This window comes from Austrofundulus limnaeus, unplaced genomic scaffold, assembly GCF_001266775.1.
Source record: "Austrofundulus limnaeus strain Quisiro unplaced genomic scaffold, Austrofundulus_limnaeus-1.0 Scaffold33, whole genome shotgun sequence".
Taxonomy (NCBI): Eukaryota; Metazoa; Chordata; class Actinopteri; order Cyprinodontiformes; family Rivulidae; genus Austrofundulus; species Austrofundulus limnaeus.
This window is the reverse complement of record NW_013952435.1, coordinates 648,631-663,813: the sequence shown is the minus strand read 5'-3', so window position 1 is coordinate 663,813 and position 15,183 is coordinate 648,631. Positions and strand designations below refer to the sequence as shown.

Sequence of the window (15,183 nt, the reverse complement as noted above, 5' to 3'; positions counted from 1 at the left end):
CCCCCACCACCCTTCCTTTGAGTTATAAAAAAAATCCCAAAGCAGGTCTCGTCTCCCTGCGCCCATCACTCAGCAGTTCTGCCCTCTGTCCTTCAGAACTCCCAGAACGCCATGTGGCAGCAAGGGTCGCACTGAATTCTGGGAGGAGAAGAAGAARAAAAAAACTCCCCTCTGGGCACACCCTCTAAAAGAAAACAAGGAGGGGGCATRGGGAGAAACAAAAATTCCTCTGCCCCCCCCGAGGGCACCACGCCGCCCGAAATAACAGGACACATCAGCACTTTCATCTGCATCCCTGAGCAAGCTCAGACACTGCAGCAGCAGCTGTTCGACCTCTCACAGCCACGGATAGAGTTCTGAAGAGGCGCTATAGTTGGCACGCACACACACACACTTCAGTGATACGACGAGCACAGGCGGGGATAAAAGTGCCAGCTAGGTGTGTCTGACAGACTCAGACAGAACCGTCCTTTAACTGTCCTTCCACGTAGAAAAACCCCGCTTGGATGAAAAATACATCGATATAATTAAAGCCCCGRCGTTGCGTGAAGGAGTGCACGTCACCCGCCGCGTTTCAGTCCAGACTTTGACTGAAGACGCAACTATTTCAGTTCAACCTTGAAATTAACACTAATATGAGGCAAGGGCTGTGTATTGGCAAGAATTTGGTGATATGATACATATGACACAGGAATCACGATACGATAAATCAGTAGGGATGTACGATATATCGSCATTAATATCGGTATTGGCCGATATTGGTCATTTTTTAGAATATCGGTATCGGTCCGATATGTAAAACTGGRCCGATATTAACATCCAGTATTGATTTTCCACCTTTTASCTTTGTGTTTCTGTTTTGGGAGGGGAGATGGTTGGTTGAGCAGCATCTGTTYGATCATGATAGTGATATTGACGCTGCAGCCAGGAATGACTGAAGAGGGAACCATGTCAGAGATCTGGTTGTTTATTTGCGATATCACGAAAAGACCCATGTGTGTTTGTGTGTATATGTATAATATAATTTGTGTGTTTGTGTAATATCGGTAAATATCAGTCATCAGCCATAATAGCATTAATTATATCGGATATCAATATCGACTGAAATTTTTTTATGCATCCCTATATATCGTGATATATCGCAATACTGTAAGCAAGGCGATATATCACCTTTTTTGTTCCTAAACTATTCTAATTTTTAAAACATGCATAAATTTATTTTTATGCAGAAGTGAGAACTTCATTTGTATCTTACATTTCTTCTTACAACATCCATCCATTAAGCTTTAACAAAAAATCAGTACAGTATCAGGAAATGAAATATTATGATATTTTGAAAGTATCGATATTTTCTTATACTCCTAGCTACTACTACATCAAAATTTAGCTCAGTATCTTTATAATGGACTCAGTTGCTGTAATTTTTGTTTTGACTCATTTGATAAGCTCTGGCGGCCATCTTGAATTGGAAAGTTATTCCGTCTCAGTTTAATTAAAAGTGATCCAGTCCACGTTGCTGACATGCAGGAGTTGATTCTGTATGGCTAAAACTTTGTGCAATTTGTTACTGCTCAGATTAGAAGTTGGGGGTCAGTCTCAGCTACTACCAAACCAAATTTTATGTCAATTTCAAGTAAACTGACTTGAGTTTCAACCATTTAAAATTGAGTTGACTCCAAAAACATTTCATTAAAATTCATCCAGTAGTTCATGAGACATTTAAATCGTTGGTGGCGTTTAAAAACTTAACATATTTGTTGAGGGTTTTTATTTTTAAATGTATTTAGAAGCAGTAGCCTAAAAACATAAACTGTTGCAGTAACGATGAGCACAAATGCAGAGGTAAAAATGAAGTGTTTCTTTGCTGTGGTAACTTTAAACACCTCTGCTTACAAAGAAGAAACAGCTGCTTCCARTCCCCCCAAAACTAAACAATAGAACTAACCAGTATTTTTTAGCCAAAAACTAAAAGAATTTTTTTGAACCTGCATGCATGAAGCAGGAGGCCGCAGCTTGAGAAGGGCTGATAGGTTACTGTGACACTTTGTGGCTCGACTCACTAAAACACCATTTATGTCGCCTGCCTGTCGGATCAGAGGTCRTTCTTTCGCAACGTCTGACCTGGAATAACTCTCGGCCCAAGCCGCTCACCGCAGGATACGAGTCAATAAAACAAGCGAGAAGCGCCGAGAAACTTATCTCAGCCAGAAAAAGAAAAAAAAAAGAGTTTAATCATCGGAGTTTTATCCTTTTTTCATCGATTTGTGCGTGCACTTTTAATAAAACATCAAAGTTACAGTGCAATCTTTTGAAGCTGTTTTTTTGTGTGTAAAGTTTATGAACAATTGTAGCGAACTCTTTGAACAGCCTCGGTTTGGATGATGATTCTCGAGCGGCTCGCTGCACATATGAGTGAACGCAGCCAAGTTAAGGCCTGAAACCTTTTTAGGCGAACGCAGACCCCCCAACAGGAAACGTACACCGGTGGGAAGCCGAGGTGGACCCGTGGTCTCGGGTTTCTGTGTCCTCTGCAGAATGCAGGACTATGGTTTTATTGAGCATTTTCAGCTTGAAACGAGGGGCGATGGGGGGTGGGGGTGTATAGCAACAAGGCTTTCTTTGGACTGTGTTGGTGTGTGCTCTCTTCCTGTTTCCTTGGCAACGGACATATTGACATGCTGCAGTGCCGCCGCTGCTGGAGGAACCTGGAAGGCAGCCAGGAAGAACCCTGCCTGCACACAATCTCCCAATCTGCTCCGCCGCTTCCAGCTTCACGCAATTTCCATCTCACTCCTTTTTTTGTTTCATTATTGCGCTCCGTGTTTACGGGTAACTGAGACCAGCCGAACGGCAATCTGAAGACTAATGACCAGGGTGGACGGTGTTTGTTGGTGAGGGATGTGTGGAGGAAGAGGGGGGTGGGGTTATAGAAGATGACACGAAGGGGAGGGAGTGGAGCCAGAGAAAAACACACAGGAGGGGAGGGGCAGAGCCTGTGCCATGCGGCGCTTTGCGTTTACGATGAATAGAGGGAAAAGGCGAGCCTCGTGTTGTGTTACGAGAACACGGCGTGGGGGGTGGGGTGGTGTTGGGCTTCGCATCAACAGATGGATAAACCCGGGAGAGGAATGCGTGCCAAGCGGCCAAATGCGTCGGTGGGGCTGGGGCATGGAAATGTCAGGTGTCAGCGACGAGCCACGCGGCTGCTGCTATTTATACAGTCCACCATGTGCTGAATGTACACATAAGGCCTTGAGAAGAAGGATGACGGGGTTGTTGGGGGGAGGGTATCGCCTGGGCAGAGGAGGAGGAGGAGACCAGGATAGATTGGAGGCTGACTCACCTCTTTATCGGCCACGGATAAAGACTGAGAACAGCTTCCATGGCCCAGTGTCCTCACATGGTTGTCAACACCAGAGAGGTTTGTGCACAGCTAATAACCCTGTAAGATCAGGGTAGCTCATTACTAAAGGTGCAACAAGACCTGGAAACAATMTGTTTAATCCCTGATTAGTTGTAATATTAGACTTTATTTGATAACTGTAAAATAAAGACTGTAAAAATACTGTAGGCTGTTTAGTTTTGTAAATTTTAAAAAATATATTTTAACACGGACGGAGCCATTTTATTTACACACAAAGCATTCTGGGTAAATGATGACGTGGATAGGTCCTCGGTGTGAGCGAGCTATATCCACCCTGAAGCTTAATCTTGGACAATATCTGACGATCTCGACTCTTTTAAATGAAACCAGAGAGCGTTGACAGAGAGGAGAAGGTAGAAATGACTCAACCTGTAACTGAAAATATGGATGTATAAATAAATGTATATTCTTTGTTCAATTTACTCAACTATTCTTAGTGGAGCCAGCTGACATGACTTATCGGAGTAAATTCAGCACTTCATGTTTTAGAGCACAGAAACATCTTTCATGATGATTTTGAACATATTTAATTTTGTAACGAGCTACTGGGTGTTACATTTTAAAGTAAAGAAGTAAAGTTATCATTTTTAGCTTTAAAATGTCACAAAGTAAAAGTAGCTGTTTTAAAAAAGTAATTGGTAAAATTACAAATCATCAAAAAAACTACTTTACTGTAACGAACTAAATGTAGTGAGTTACTATAAACCTCTGATAAAAACGTTGTTAAAGTTTGAGATATGCGTCGATATATCCTGCTGGGACCCGGGGCGTCCGTCGACGTGCCAGGTTAGGAACGGCGCACCAGCTAGCACATGTCGCTTTAAATCTCGGGTTTGTTTTGACCTCGCTGACACACGCAAAAATAAAAAATATAGCTCCACGTTGATGGAAAGCAATTTGGCGTGTTCCCAGCTCTCAAATTAGTGACTGGCTGGTGAACGAGTAACCCCCTCATCAAAACATATCAGCTGGCATTTTGTTACGTGGCCTTTTGCAAAGCCCTCGGGGTCAACTTGTCCAAACAAAGCTTTCTAAACCCGGGATTTCATTTCCACATTGTGCCCCGGCGTCCCCTTCATTGTTGATTTTTCCACTATGTGCAAGGCCAGGGCATTTGTACCAGTCTGTTAGGCCCACGTCAAAAGGAAAAGTGTCCACTGTTGAAGGCTAGGGCCATTCTTGTTATTCATGTCATGCCTGGTGGTTTAGTGGGGCAGGGTGCAGAATTTTCCAGAAGCAGCTGTGTGCGAGTGGAGCTGATGGATAGCCAGACCTAAAAGAGTTTCTACCCCCACCCCACCACCTCCATCAGCATGCTTGGCTTGGTGCCCAGACTTACTCAAACTCACACTCAACCAGAAATATCCGCTCTCCCTCACCCCCACCCCTGCTCCGAACATATCCCTCTGGCTCAGCGGAGAAGCTTCCATCACTCCGGATGACATTGGATCTTTTTTTTTTTCTCCCCACCCTTGCACATTCCAGCCAAAGTGGAGGATGAGGGAAAGAGGGGAGCAGCTGCCGTTTCGGCTCTGTGATTATATCATTACAGAGTAGCAGACGTGTATACAGTATATCAAAYGCAACCTGTTATTAGCATACTTTTAAGTCACGGCGGCTAAATACGAATAGCAGGTTATTTTGTGCCAGTCCTGCAGAATTAAGGATTCCACCTCTCGTCCGCGTCGGGTTTCAGCCCATCAACCTTGAGCTATAAAAACCCCTTCTCCTATTTACTGTACCATTATCCCCTTCCGACACCTGTTGGGACATGCTCTGCCCAAGTTATCAGATACTCCGAAGGCTCTGCCGGCAGTCTAAATAAACCTGCGCGGTTGTGTAACGCATTCGAAGTCGCCGGCTCCAATAATAGAGTGCACCTGTCAAACACAGGCCCTGCTTATTCTCCAACGTTGACCTGACCTCCTCCTCCTCCTCGTCTCAAATGTTCCATGGCTGGGGGACAATGTAAACAATTCTCAAGAAAATTGTACTCAACAAAACAGAAAATGGGGGGAACAAGAGGTGGAGGTGAAAGGCAGCGTTTTGACTGGCGTGGCAGACCGAACAAAGGCGATAAAAGCTTTTGTTCTGCCTCCGTGGAGTTTGTGCAGTGGCTGCCACTAAAGCGGTGATTGACAACAACATTAACACCGAGAGGAGAAAATGACTCCCACTCAGTTATGTAATGTACAAAGAAAATACTGTAAGTCGGCGGATGGGTTTTAATGTGTATTTTGGCGAGTGTGGGCACATACACACGACATATTTCCAGATAAAACACAAACGTGTCAGAATATCTTGAGAAGTTTTTTTATCTTCTGACGAMTGCTTGGCTTCCAGAGGATGAGAGGAGAAGTACAACACGCTGAGGACCTTGAACAAATACTGAATTCATGCAGAACATAGGCTACGTTCACACTGCAGGCAAATCCGACCCGGTGCTTTTCAGTATGTGGTACTGAATTGGATACATATCTGGTGTTTTTCAACTGCAGTGTTGCATTTCATCAGACTTACATCAGTGAGGCGGGGTGATCAGATCGATCCAATAATACTGACACTAACCTCGAGTCACGCAGTTTAAATCTCGTAGCTCCACGTCTTCAGCTACAAAACAGAAGTCCAGTTGCTTCATCTTTGTTCTTTGAATTTTCCATGTCCTGGATGACCGAGAATCCACAGAAACATATGATATTAACGTTGTCGGACATATCGATTTTAAAGTTGTTCTACCTATATATTACTTCCCGTATGTTGCTTTGTTCCAAAAATAAAATGCTGCACTGGAGCACTTTCAGACTTTCTTCGATTGTTGTGAGTTTTGACGATGTAATGGCTAACGTTCTGAGACGTCAGCGGCGTTTTTGCGTGATAATTGTGTGAGAACTCGTTCAGAGCACAAGCACCTGGAGAACTTCTTTCCCACACTGTCAAGTTACTTGCGATTGTTCAGAAATTTGTTTCATGAAATAGCTCTTTAGCTTCAGCTACTACAGTTCCAGAAGCTAGCTGTTGTGCTAGCTAAAGGGGTAGTTGAGGCTGTTAGGAAATACGACCATCTTTACGACTGTTCCATCAAAACTTATAAAGATATGACAGTCAAATAGCAGAAAATTTGTGGAAGGACTTCCATCTGACCTGCCAGTTTTTAAAATTTTGTTTTACTTAAAAAAAAAGGCACTCAAATTGAAAATTACAAAACTGTTGGATTGGTTGTAATGACAAAGTTTGCCACCTTGTGCACCCATCTTATATACCAGCAAGGAAGAGACGTTTAGTCATGTTGGAAAGAAAACTGCACAGATAAAATCTCATGTTTCAGGTGAAATGGGAGGTAGACTACCGGTTCACAGAATTTCAAGGCAAACTTATGTGTTTAGTCTACTTAGAGACGCTGTCTGCATTGGAGGATTTTAATCTAAGTCTCCACTAAAACACGTTGCACAAAGCTAACTATGAGAAGTTTACTAATGTTGCAAACACATAAACAAAAGTGACTTTTTAYCAGAACCAGAACCATGCAGGAGTCTGACCTCAAGTGTGAGTGTTTAATTTTTGTTTTCATAAAATGTCTTGTTTTCATATTTATTAAACAAGAGWACAACTGTTGTACTGTGTGCAAATGAGCATGCAATATATTGATTTACTGCACTGTGTTGGTTWAATAAACATGTATACACAAACCTTTTTAAAATGGTAGTTTTATCACATTTGGCCATCTGGTAGTGTCAACAACTAAATTGTGCCCCTTCCATCGTTTAAATTGCCGATCCCTGAGATAGCACATTGTCTTGCAACATTCATAGAGGCTCTCRACTTCCTGAACAACCCCATAATACATCAGCACAGATCTGAAGACAAACCCCAGAAAACGAGTGTTTTCATCGGACCACCGGATCATTTAAATCCAAAACCTGACTGCTTTCGGATGTTCACCGTAACTGTTCTGTGTCCTGTTTTTTCTCTGCGCTCTGAGTTATCATTCAGCTTTAGAGGCCGTTCACAAATGGAGCTCACAGGAAATCACTCTTTTTTTTAAGAGTTCAGGCTCCCAGCTGACTAAACAAGGATCTCAGGCAGGGGAGCTGGGGGAGTCACGTAAACCTCCGTCCTCGTGTCTCTGCAAATAAAACATATAAGAGGATGTTCTTTTTTTGTTGTTGTTGTTAGTACGCAAAAGTTTATTGTTTCAGCGTTGCATAAACTTTGTGTTTTAATGTAGACGGCCAAAACGCCCACCTCTAATCTAGCTTACGACCCTCGATTGTCCTCCATAATGTGTTTACATTTTGCTTTGCACTTTGTTTCCTGTTTTTAATGTATTTTCTTGGCAGCGTTACAGCGCCACGCACAGGCCTGGCATAGTCACTGCAGCTTTTTGGGATGTTATTGTGTGGACAAAGGCATTTCAAGACACGGTGCCATGTTTAGGTCCATGTGGACAAGGCTTAAATTAACCAARGGTTTTGATTTTGGCTTTGCTCTGTTTCCATGAAAACTAAAACTAAAATTCGAACATGGGTAAAATAACCACCACAAGCTTATTCGCCGACTTTACGCAGCCTGTATTTTTGATTTGTACCAGTACTTTCCAAAGGTCTATCCTAATCTGTGTTGATGAAGTGGTTAGCCACAGGGCAGCCGGTTCTTCAGGACCAAATCTGCTCGCCTGTTTAATTTTAGAACGTCTCATATTGACACCAACRTCTAACTTTAGTGCACCGTGTCAAAAGTTGAAACGAGGATCCTGACGTTGGAAGAAACGCAGCAGAGGATTGGTTTTAATTTAATTTTTTTTTCACAATCTAAGCAGATTTAGACCCATTCTGTGGGCTTTATTGTACAGCCATGATGTTGTGAAGTAAATATTCTTGATAGCGACAGATAACACTCCCCCTTCTTGCTTCCTATTTTTCATTTAGTCGCAGCATGCCATCTTATCATCTGATTCTGAGCCAGAAGCTGGGAGTAGTTGCTCAGCAGAAAAAAAAGCTGTAATTGTGCTGTGGCTCGGCTATAAATATGAGAAAAGACCCAAATGCTCTTGGATCGGTCCCATACATTGTCCTCGTCTCACGTTGCCTCATCCCTTCTTCATTTGTCATCCTCTCTCCTTTCATCTTTTTTTGTCCTGTTCGCCTCCACTCCTCTTCCCCTCTGCATTCTGCTCACTCTCTTCCTCCTCCTCCTCCTCCTCTTCTCTCTCACTGCTCCACTTATAAGATTTGGCAGCACTCCACGATCTGAGAAAAACATTGGAGGCACAGCCTTGTTCTGATGTCTGGAAAGAAGGGAGGAGGGGGGAGAGAGACTGAGTCCTGATTTCCATTTCACAGGCTCGAGTCACAGCAGAAAGGAGGAAATGTAGGAATATGGAGGGAAGCTGAGTGTAACCAGACGACTAAAACAAAAGGAAGACATGAAAAATGGAGTACAGGTTTATAAAATGCCATAAAAGGGAAATAATTGCAAAAATTGGGATGAGAACAGTCGTTTTTTAAAAATAAAAAATAAAAAACGTAAAAAGTCAGAGCAGAAACACGTTTGGCTCTCAGCGTCGTAATCATCTTAACTTTCTGCAGCGGTAAACAGGCCGGTCACATGTCAACCCACCCCCAACGTCTACGGGCCGAGCCAAGAATCCGAGAGGAAATTTTACACATCCTGCCGATTTAGCCTCGCTCCCTCCTAATTGCCGGTTGGAGYTCGAGCTTCTCCCTCCGTGCTGAGGAGAGAAGCCATCATTACCAGCCTCACATGAGYCTCTGAGCCCGGCTCCAAAGGGTGGAGGGGTAAAGCTTTGATTGATGAAAAGGAAAATAAGAGGCAGATCTGAGCGTGCCCTCGATACAACATTTGCCGTGACCTTGTTTTCCCTGACAGGTCTAAAATTAACCGGGCGGATCGGTTATACTGGGAGTGGAGCAATGTGGACCAGATCCTCCTTTTGGCGCGTCCCAGTCTCGGTTCGCTTTCAGGGGATTACTGCAGCACGAGCGTGCCTTTTTTTTTAATTTAATGTTCTAAACATAGATTCATTGGTGAAACAGCTGGCTGCATTGAGTGTTTCATGTTTCCATCCRCCCACCTACTGGACTAAAGTCAACATTTTAATGCAAGATAAACGCCTCGGGATTAAACTATGCAGTCATTTTAAGCAAAAATGTTGTCAGTGTTATGGTTATGCGCTTTTTACTATTTAATGGTAGAGGTTTATTTATTAAAATCATCTTTTTTAATGAGAAAGGAGTCACTTTAGTCAAACCTTACGACAGTTGTTACAGTATTTTCATTTCACGTTACTCAACAGTGTTTAGGATGACGCTCAGGTTCTACCAAACCAAACTTCGGCTTCATATCTGCAAAACTAGCAGAGTTAAAGCCATTTAAGTGTTAGCTAACTTAAGGGATTGACTCCACAAGTTAATAATTTATAAATATACATCAATTGTTTTCTTAGTTTCACTCAAATCTGTCAAGTGGTTTAGATACTTTGCAGACAGGAGCAAAAACAGTATCTGAAGCTGATATTCTGTTGTAACTGTAGCAAAGCTTAAAAAAAACTGTACTTTGCGCYGCAACAACAGCACATGACCTCTGAGTTACGACCGTTAACGTCAACATTTTTGTGTACAACCAGCGCAAGGCCCGGGTTAACCATTTACAGCCGTGCGAAACAAAGCAGCTCCGCTTCACTCGTCGGTTGTTGCCGTTCACTTAGCTTGATTAACAGGACGGTGGGTGTCAGGTAAATCAATCGTCCACGCTGGACTTTTATGACCATTGATTGCTTAGTGTGTGTGTTGCAGCAGCCTGATAAAGAACGTCTGGGGTTTGTTCAAACGCTTGACTCGGATCCAGCCAACTGCGTGGCCTCACCGAGATAAAAAGTCCTAAAGAAGCCGAGGAGGCAACATGAAATTCAATCTTTGGGTGAAACGTCACGCAACCCTGCAGCTCTTTAGTCTTACCTCCAGCCACTCTCTGACCAAAACCTAAATGGACATTAATGTMATTTAGTCATAACTACAATCTGTTTTATGACTAATTTTATGCAAATATGTGAAGAAGTGTTTAYGCAGAAGTGTTTACACTTCCTTAATCCCTACTTCCAGCCACACAAGGTGATTTTTCTCTATAAATGTAAACCCATTTGAAGCATGCTGGTGCAAACTCTCAGCTAATTAGATTTTTAAATCTAGCTCGGAAATCCACAATTTTACTTTGGAGCTGAAGGATCTTATCGGACGAGAAGCAAAACATCTGAGATTACAGAATAGRAGTCCAGTTTCTTTGCCTTTTTTGAAAAATTTGTTTCGAATTTGACATTTGAAACACATTGCTGAAGGAAATAAGTGCAGTTTTGCAAATAAATCATAAACTGCTACATTGAAAATTGATGAAATTCAACATTTTTATAAAAATCTGTCAAATTTCGGTAACTAGCAAAAAGAAAAGACTAGTCTTTGGATAAAAACTCCATAAAAGTTTAAATAAACATCTTTGCTTTTATGCAGGTCATAATGAAAGTTTGAGCTTCTCATATTAGTTTTGAGTTTTCTATGTATAAATCTTAACGTCGTATTTTTAAAAGCTTCATCTTAAGGCTTAAAGTACGTTTTTCAGCTCTAGGAGGGTTTTACTTGGCAAAGAAGGAGCAGAAATGGCTGATTTGGTTGAGAGGGTAGTTTCAGGGTAAAACAACACATCAAAACCAGCTTAAATATAAAAAAGGTTCTTGTAAACAAAAGGGAAAACCTGTGAGTCATTAACCACAAATGGCTGCAATCACACCAAGAAAAAGAGGAGACARCTTCCTTCGATTGTGGTGTAAAACCAAACACAAAAAAACCCAATTTAATCATGAACCATAATGTGCTTCCTTGCATGAATCAACAAGCTGCAGYGGAGCATATGTTGTGCAGCGGTAGCTACGCAACGCATGAGCTTTGTGTTATGACAGCCCTACTTCCAGGGACACGCTATTACTGTATTAGATACAGGCTATTTTAATCACCGCTGAACAAACAGGTACTGGCTCTGCTGACGTAAATCTTTACGGGCAGGGAGAGCGAGCGAGCGAGAGGGAGAAATGGACTTTTGTGTTTTATTGAGTCACACTTTAAGCTCGGGTTATAAAAAAAACTGTTTTTCCCAGAAGCGGCGTGTTGGATTTGACTGCTGATAAGGGGGACAGTTAGGTCAAAGGATATGTATGTGTGTGTGTGTGTGTGTGTGTAAAAAATTAGAAGAAAATCCATGGCATGATTGGAGTCTTTATCAAAGTGGGCTCTGTTCCTGGTTTTAAAGTCCAACTGATAACGTTCCACAGAAAAAAGGGAGAGAGACATAAACAACCACCGACTATAAGCATTCAGCTAATCTTAACTTTTGTTTTTATTCGTTTTAAAACAGTTTCAGAAGGTAAAAATAAGGAAACAGGTGACAGGGATGTCAGGTAATCTCCAGTCAGTTGCCTGGATTTAAGCTGAAACCATTAAACGAAACTAAAACGTTTGTTTTCTTTGCGCTCGGTTGAATGTTAGGAAGAAATTACGCAACATCCTCCATGTTGGTGCAGCAGCACAGGAGAGAGAGCGAGCGGGGGCTCTTTGTCCTAAAAGGGTAAAAACATGCAGCTCAGCTTGTAAAACCAGCTAACTTTTTTTTCTGTTTACATTTGGATATGATTCAGAGCAATGAGAACTGTTTATCTAAATAAGAGCAAAATGTGCTCATAATTGGGTGAATGTTGACCAGACGGCCCTTTTATTCTAAATATTTAATTTGCTGATTGAGTTTAAATGTGTTGCAAAGTGTGTGAGAAACTTGTGTTCATGTTGCACCTTCCTATTAGTGACTCATCAGATTCCAGTGGGTTGAACATGACTCGGCACCTCTTTCTTTGCTTTGCAATCAAAATAAATAAAAAAATGGAGCAAACTCGGTCTTTGTTTTTGTCCCGTTAGTGTAAATGTGCAGACGCCTCCCCCACCCTACAGCTTTAAGCTCCACTCGTGTCGTGCAGCGTAAATCAGCTCCCCTGAGCCGCCACAACAAGCCCTGCACGTCATCACCACCAGAAAAAAAAAAAAACATCTCTTAAAACTCAAATGAAAGCAAGCTCACACAATGTGTTCATACAAGATCAGAAATTGTATTTGGCAATTTTTTTTAAACAAGTGCATACAAGTACAGCTAAAAGCATTTTTAGTTTTTGCCAAGTGCTCGTAGAGTAGCATTAGTCACATTCTACGTTAAACAGGAACTGCCACCAGACCTAGAAGTACATCAAGAATTTTTTGTTAAACATCAACAAAAGGGGAACGTAGTTCATTATGATGAGTACATACCTTTATCTTCAAAAATATAGAAACACAATGTATTCAAAAATCAAAAATTATACAACCATGTTTACGAAGTATACTCTTCCCTTGGGTCCAATATGTACAAGTCTGTTAGTTTGTTTTGAATGGTATGTATGTGATATTTATATATTTATACTCATTTTTTTTTTAATTTTGGCCTCCCCTCCCCGAAGAAAGTGTTCAGACAAAATCAAGGGTCCCTCTCCTTTTTTACTTTGACGTCCCCTGCAAGGATGGTGGCGATCTCCCCCTGCATGAAAGCCCACGGTACGTTCGAGCCAACCAGGGGGCATTTCTCTCCGCTCGGACAGTACACCTCGCCCGTGGCGCCTTGCTGCTTTATGCTTTCCCTCGAGCACGGGAAGCAGAACTTGTGCGAGGGCACGGACGGGCACTGAACAAAGTGCGTGTCCTCCAAACGCTCGTGGCACAGCGTGCAGCACAGGGGTATGCTGCCCGGCACCGAGGAGTCCGGAATGCTGGGGGGGTGCACCTGGTCCATGCCGGGCACCTGAGGGGTGCCCGCGCCGGACGCCTCCCTCTGCGGCAGCCGCCTCTGGCTCATGGAGGACGGCGACAGCGGGCTGCTGCTGTTCCGCCGGGTGGTGGAGTGCACCTGGTTGCCGTCCTTGGGGGAGCTGTTCCCACCCGCGTTGTCCGCCGCCATGATGAGCGCGGCCATGGGCGACTGGCCGTTCTGGGCCGCCTCGGGCGGGGTGGTGCGCGGGTGGGGGGATATCGTGGAAGGAGGGGGGACGAAGTTCGGCGGGGGCACTGGAGGCATTTTCAGGCCGTCGGTGGGCGGTGGTAGCCACTGCTGTCCCTCCCCGTTCATCTTGGCAGCGGTGCCCTCGCCCTCCGGTTCAGGCGAGGCTTTTCTCTTCATGCGGGGATGTTTTCCTCTGTCTGTTGGAGGGAAAGGGTTAAAGAAAACAGTTGAGTTGCAACATTCTCTCTGCTGCTCTCAGAACAAAGCCAAAAGGCAAAACGATCATCCATGCAACGTGAAATCCCCACATCCCCCCCTGGTGTTTTATGAGAAATAAAAATAAAAGCAGATGTTTTACCTGACTTGGAAGCCGTGGCGCTGCTCTCGTAGCCCATCACCCTTTGTTGCATGGCCGCATGGTCCTTCTTGTACCTGTTGTCGAACGTCTGCAGAGCCATCAGCTCCCTCACAGACTTGCCCTTGCTCCAGTCCTGCTTGTGGCTCTCGGGGATCTCCGGCGTCAGGCTGTCCGGTCTGTGCTTCTCCTTCGCCTCCCTGTCGTGCTCCGTGCTGGACACCGAGGCGGGTCTCTTGCCCAGGTCGGCGGGACTGCCGGAGGGGAGCCCCATGATCTGGCCCGGTCTCCCGTTGACGTGCAGCGGCATGCTCCCGTTCACGATAGGCATCAGGTTCTGCGGGACCGAGCTATTCCTGCGCGGGTTCGGGCTCTGGCGGTTCAGCTCGGGCGGCTCGTCGGGTTTAGGAAATCCGTTCGGGACCGGGATGCCGTTCGCCTGCCTGCTAGACTGGTACTCTGGACCCAGTCTGGGCGGGCGGTCGGAGGAGAGCGGGTAGCGGTCCAGCGGCTGCGGCGGCCGGGAGCCCGGGTCGCCCGCCGCGGCGTGGATGTCCTTCCCGGAGAGCTGCTGCGCCGCCTTCCCCGGCCCGGGAGACCGCCCCTCCTGGAACCCGTGAGCCCGCTTGAGCTGCCGGGCCGTCTCGATGACGAACTCAATGCGGTCCGCTCCTTCGTAGTTGACACATCCCCTGCAGACKGGCTCGGTAAAATCCCAAATCATGGCCCAGGGCATGCGGGGCAGGTCGCATAAATAACACGACTGCCTCCTGGAAGAAGCAGCTACCGCCGCGGACGACATTTCGCTCGTCGTCGACCGTTCGAAACGGAACAAAAAAACACCCCAAAATGTCTTCCTCCTGCTTTTTTTCCCCCGTGAATGAAACCAAAAAACAAACAAGTTCCGTCGGAAAGAAAAGGTGGAAAAAAACTGGTCCTCTCCCGACTTTTTAGAGGCTGAAGTTTTAGAGGGAGAAGTTCATGTCGGTGTGTACTTTACTCCGGCGCTCCTCTATCTATCTCCGCCGACGACGACTCTACTACTGGCTCAATGTGGAGCAGTGACGTCACCACGCCTGCTTCCACTTCAGTTTCTATTGACTTGATTTCTTCGACAGAACCCCCACCACCACCAACAACCCTACCTCTCCCCCTCCACTTTACTGCAGCCTCTGTCACTCAGCCTTTTTTTTTTTTTAAATCACATGAGCTTCTGCCAAAAACAGCACCCGTATTGCCGCCTCCGACTGTTGTTGTTATCGCTGCATTGCCCTCCAACGCGCCTAATATTAACCGCCTCCAAACGGGTTTCTAAATATATATA

At 44.4% G+C, this 15,183-nt stretch overlaps 1 protein-coding gene and 1 long non-coding RNA gene across 3 annotated transcripts in view; one reads left to right on the top strand and one right to left on the bottom strand.

The window, feature by feature from the left end:
- LOC106515880 (uncharacterized) overlaps positions 1-15,183 on the top strand; it is a 123,034-nt gene that overhangs the window by 87,046 nt on the left and 20,805 nt on the right. The gene's annotated exons all lie outside the window — the stretch shown is intronic.
- On the bottom strand, positions 12,563-15,043 carry irf2bp2a (interferon regulatory factor 2 binding protein 2a). Its single transcript, XM_014005927.1, has 2 exons — positions 13,863-15,043; positions 12,563-13,701 (listed from the first exon to the last, which is right to left on the bottom strand). The coding sequence occupies exons 1-2, from the start codon at positions 14,659-14,661 to the stop codon at positions 12,986-12,988; spliced, it is 1,515 nt and encodes a 504-aa protein (XP_013861381.1). The 5' UTR covers positions 14,662-15,043; the 3' UTR covers positions 12,563-12,985.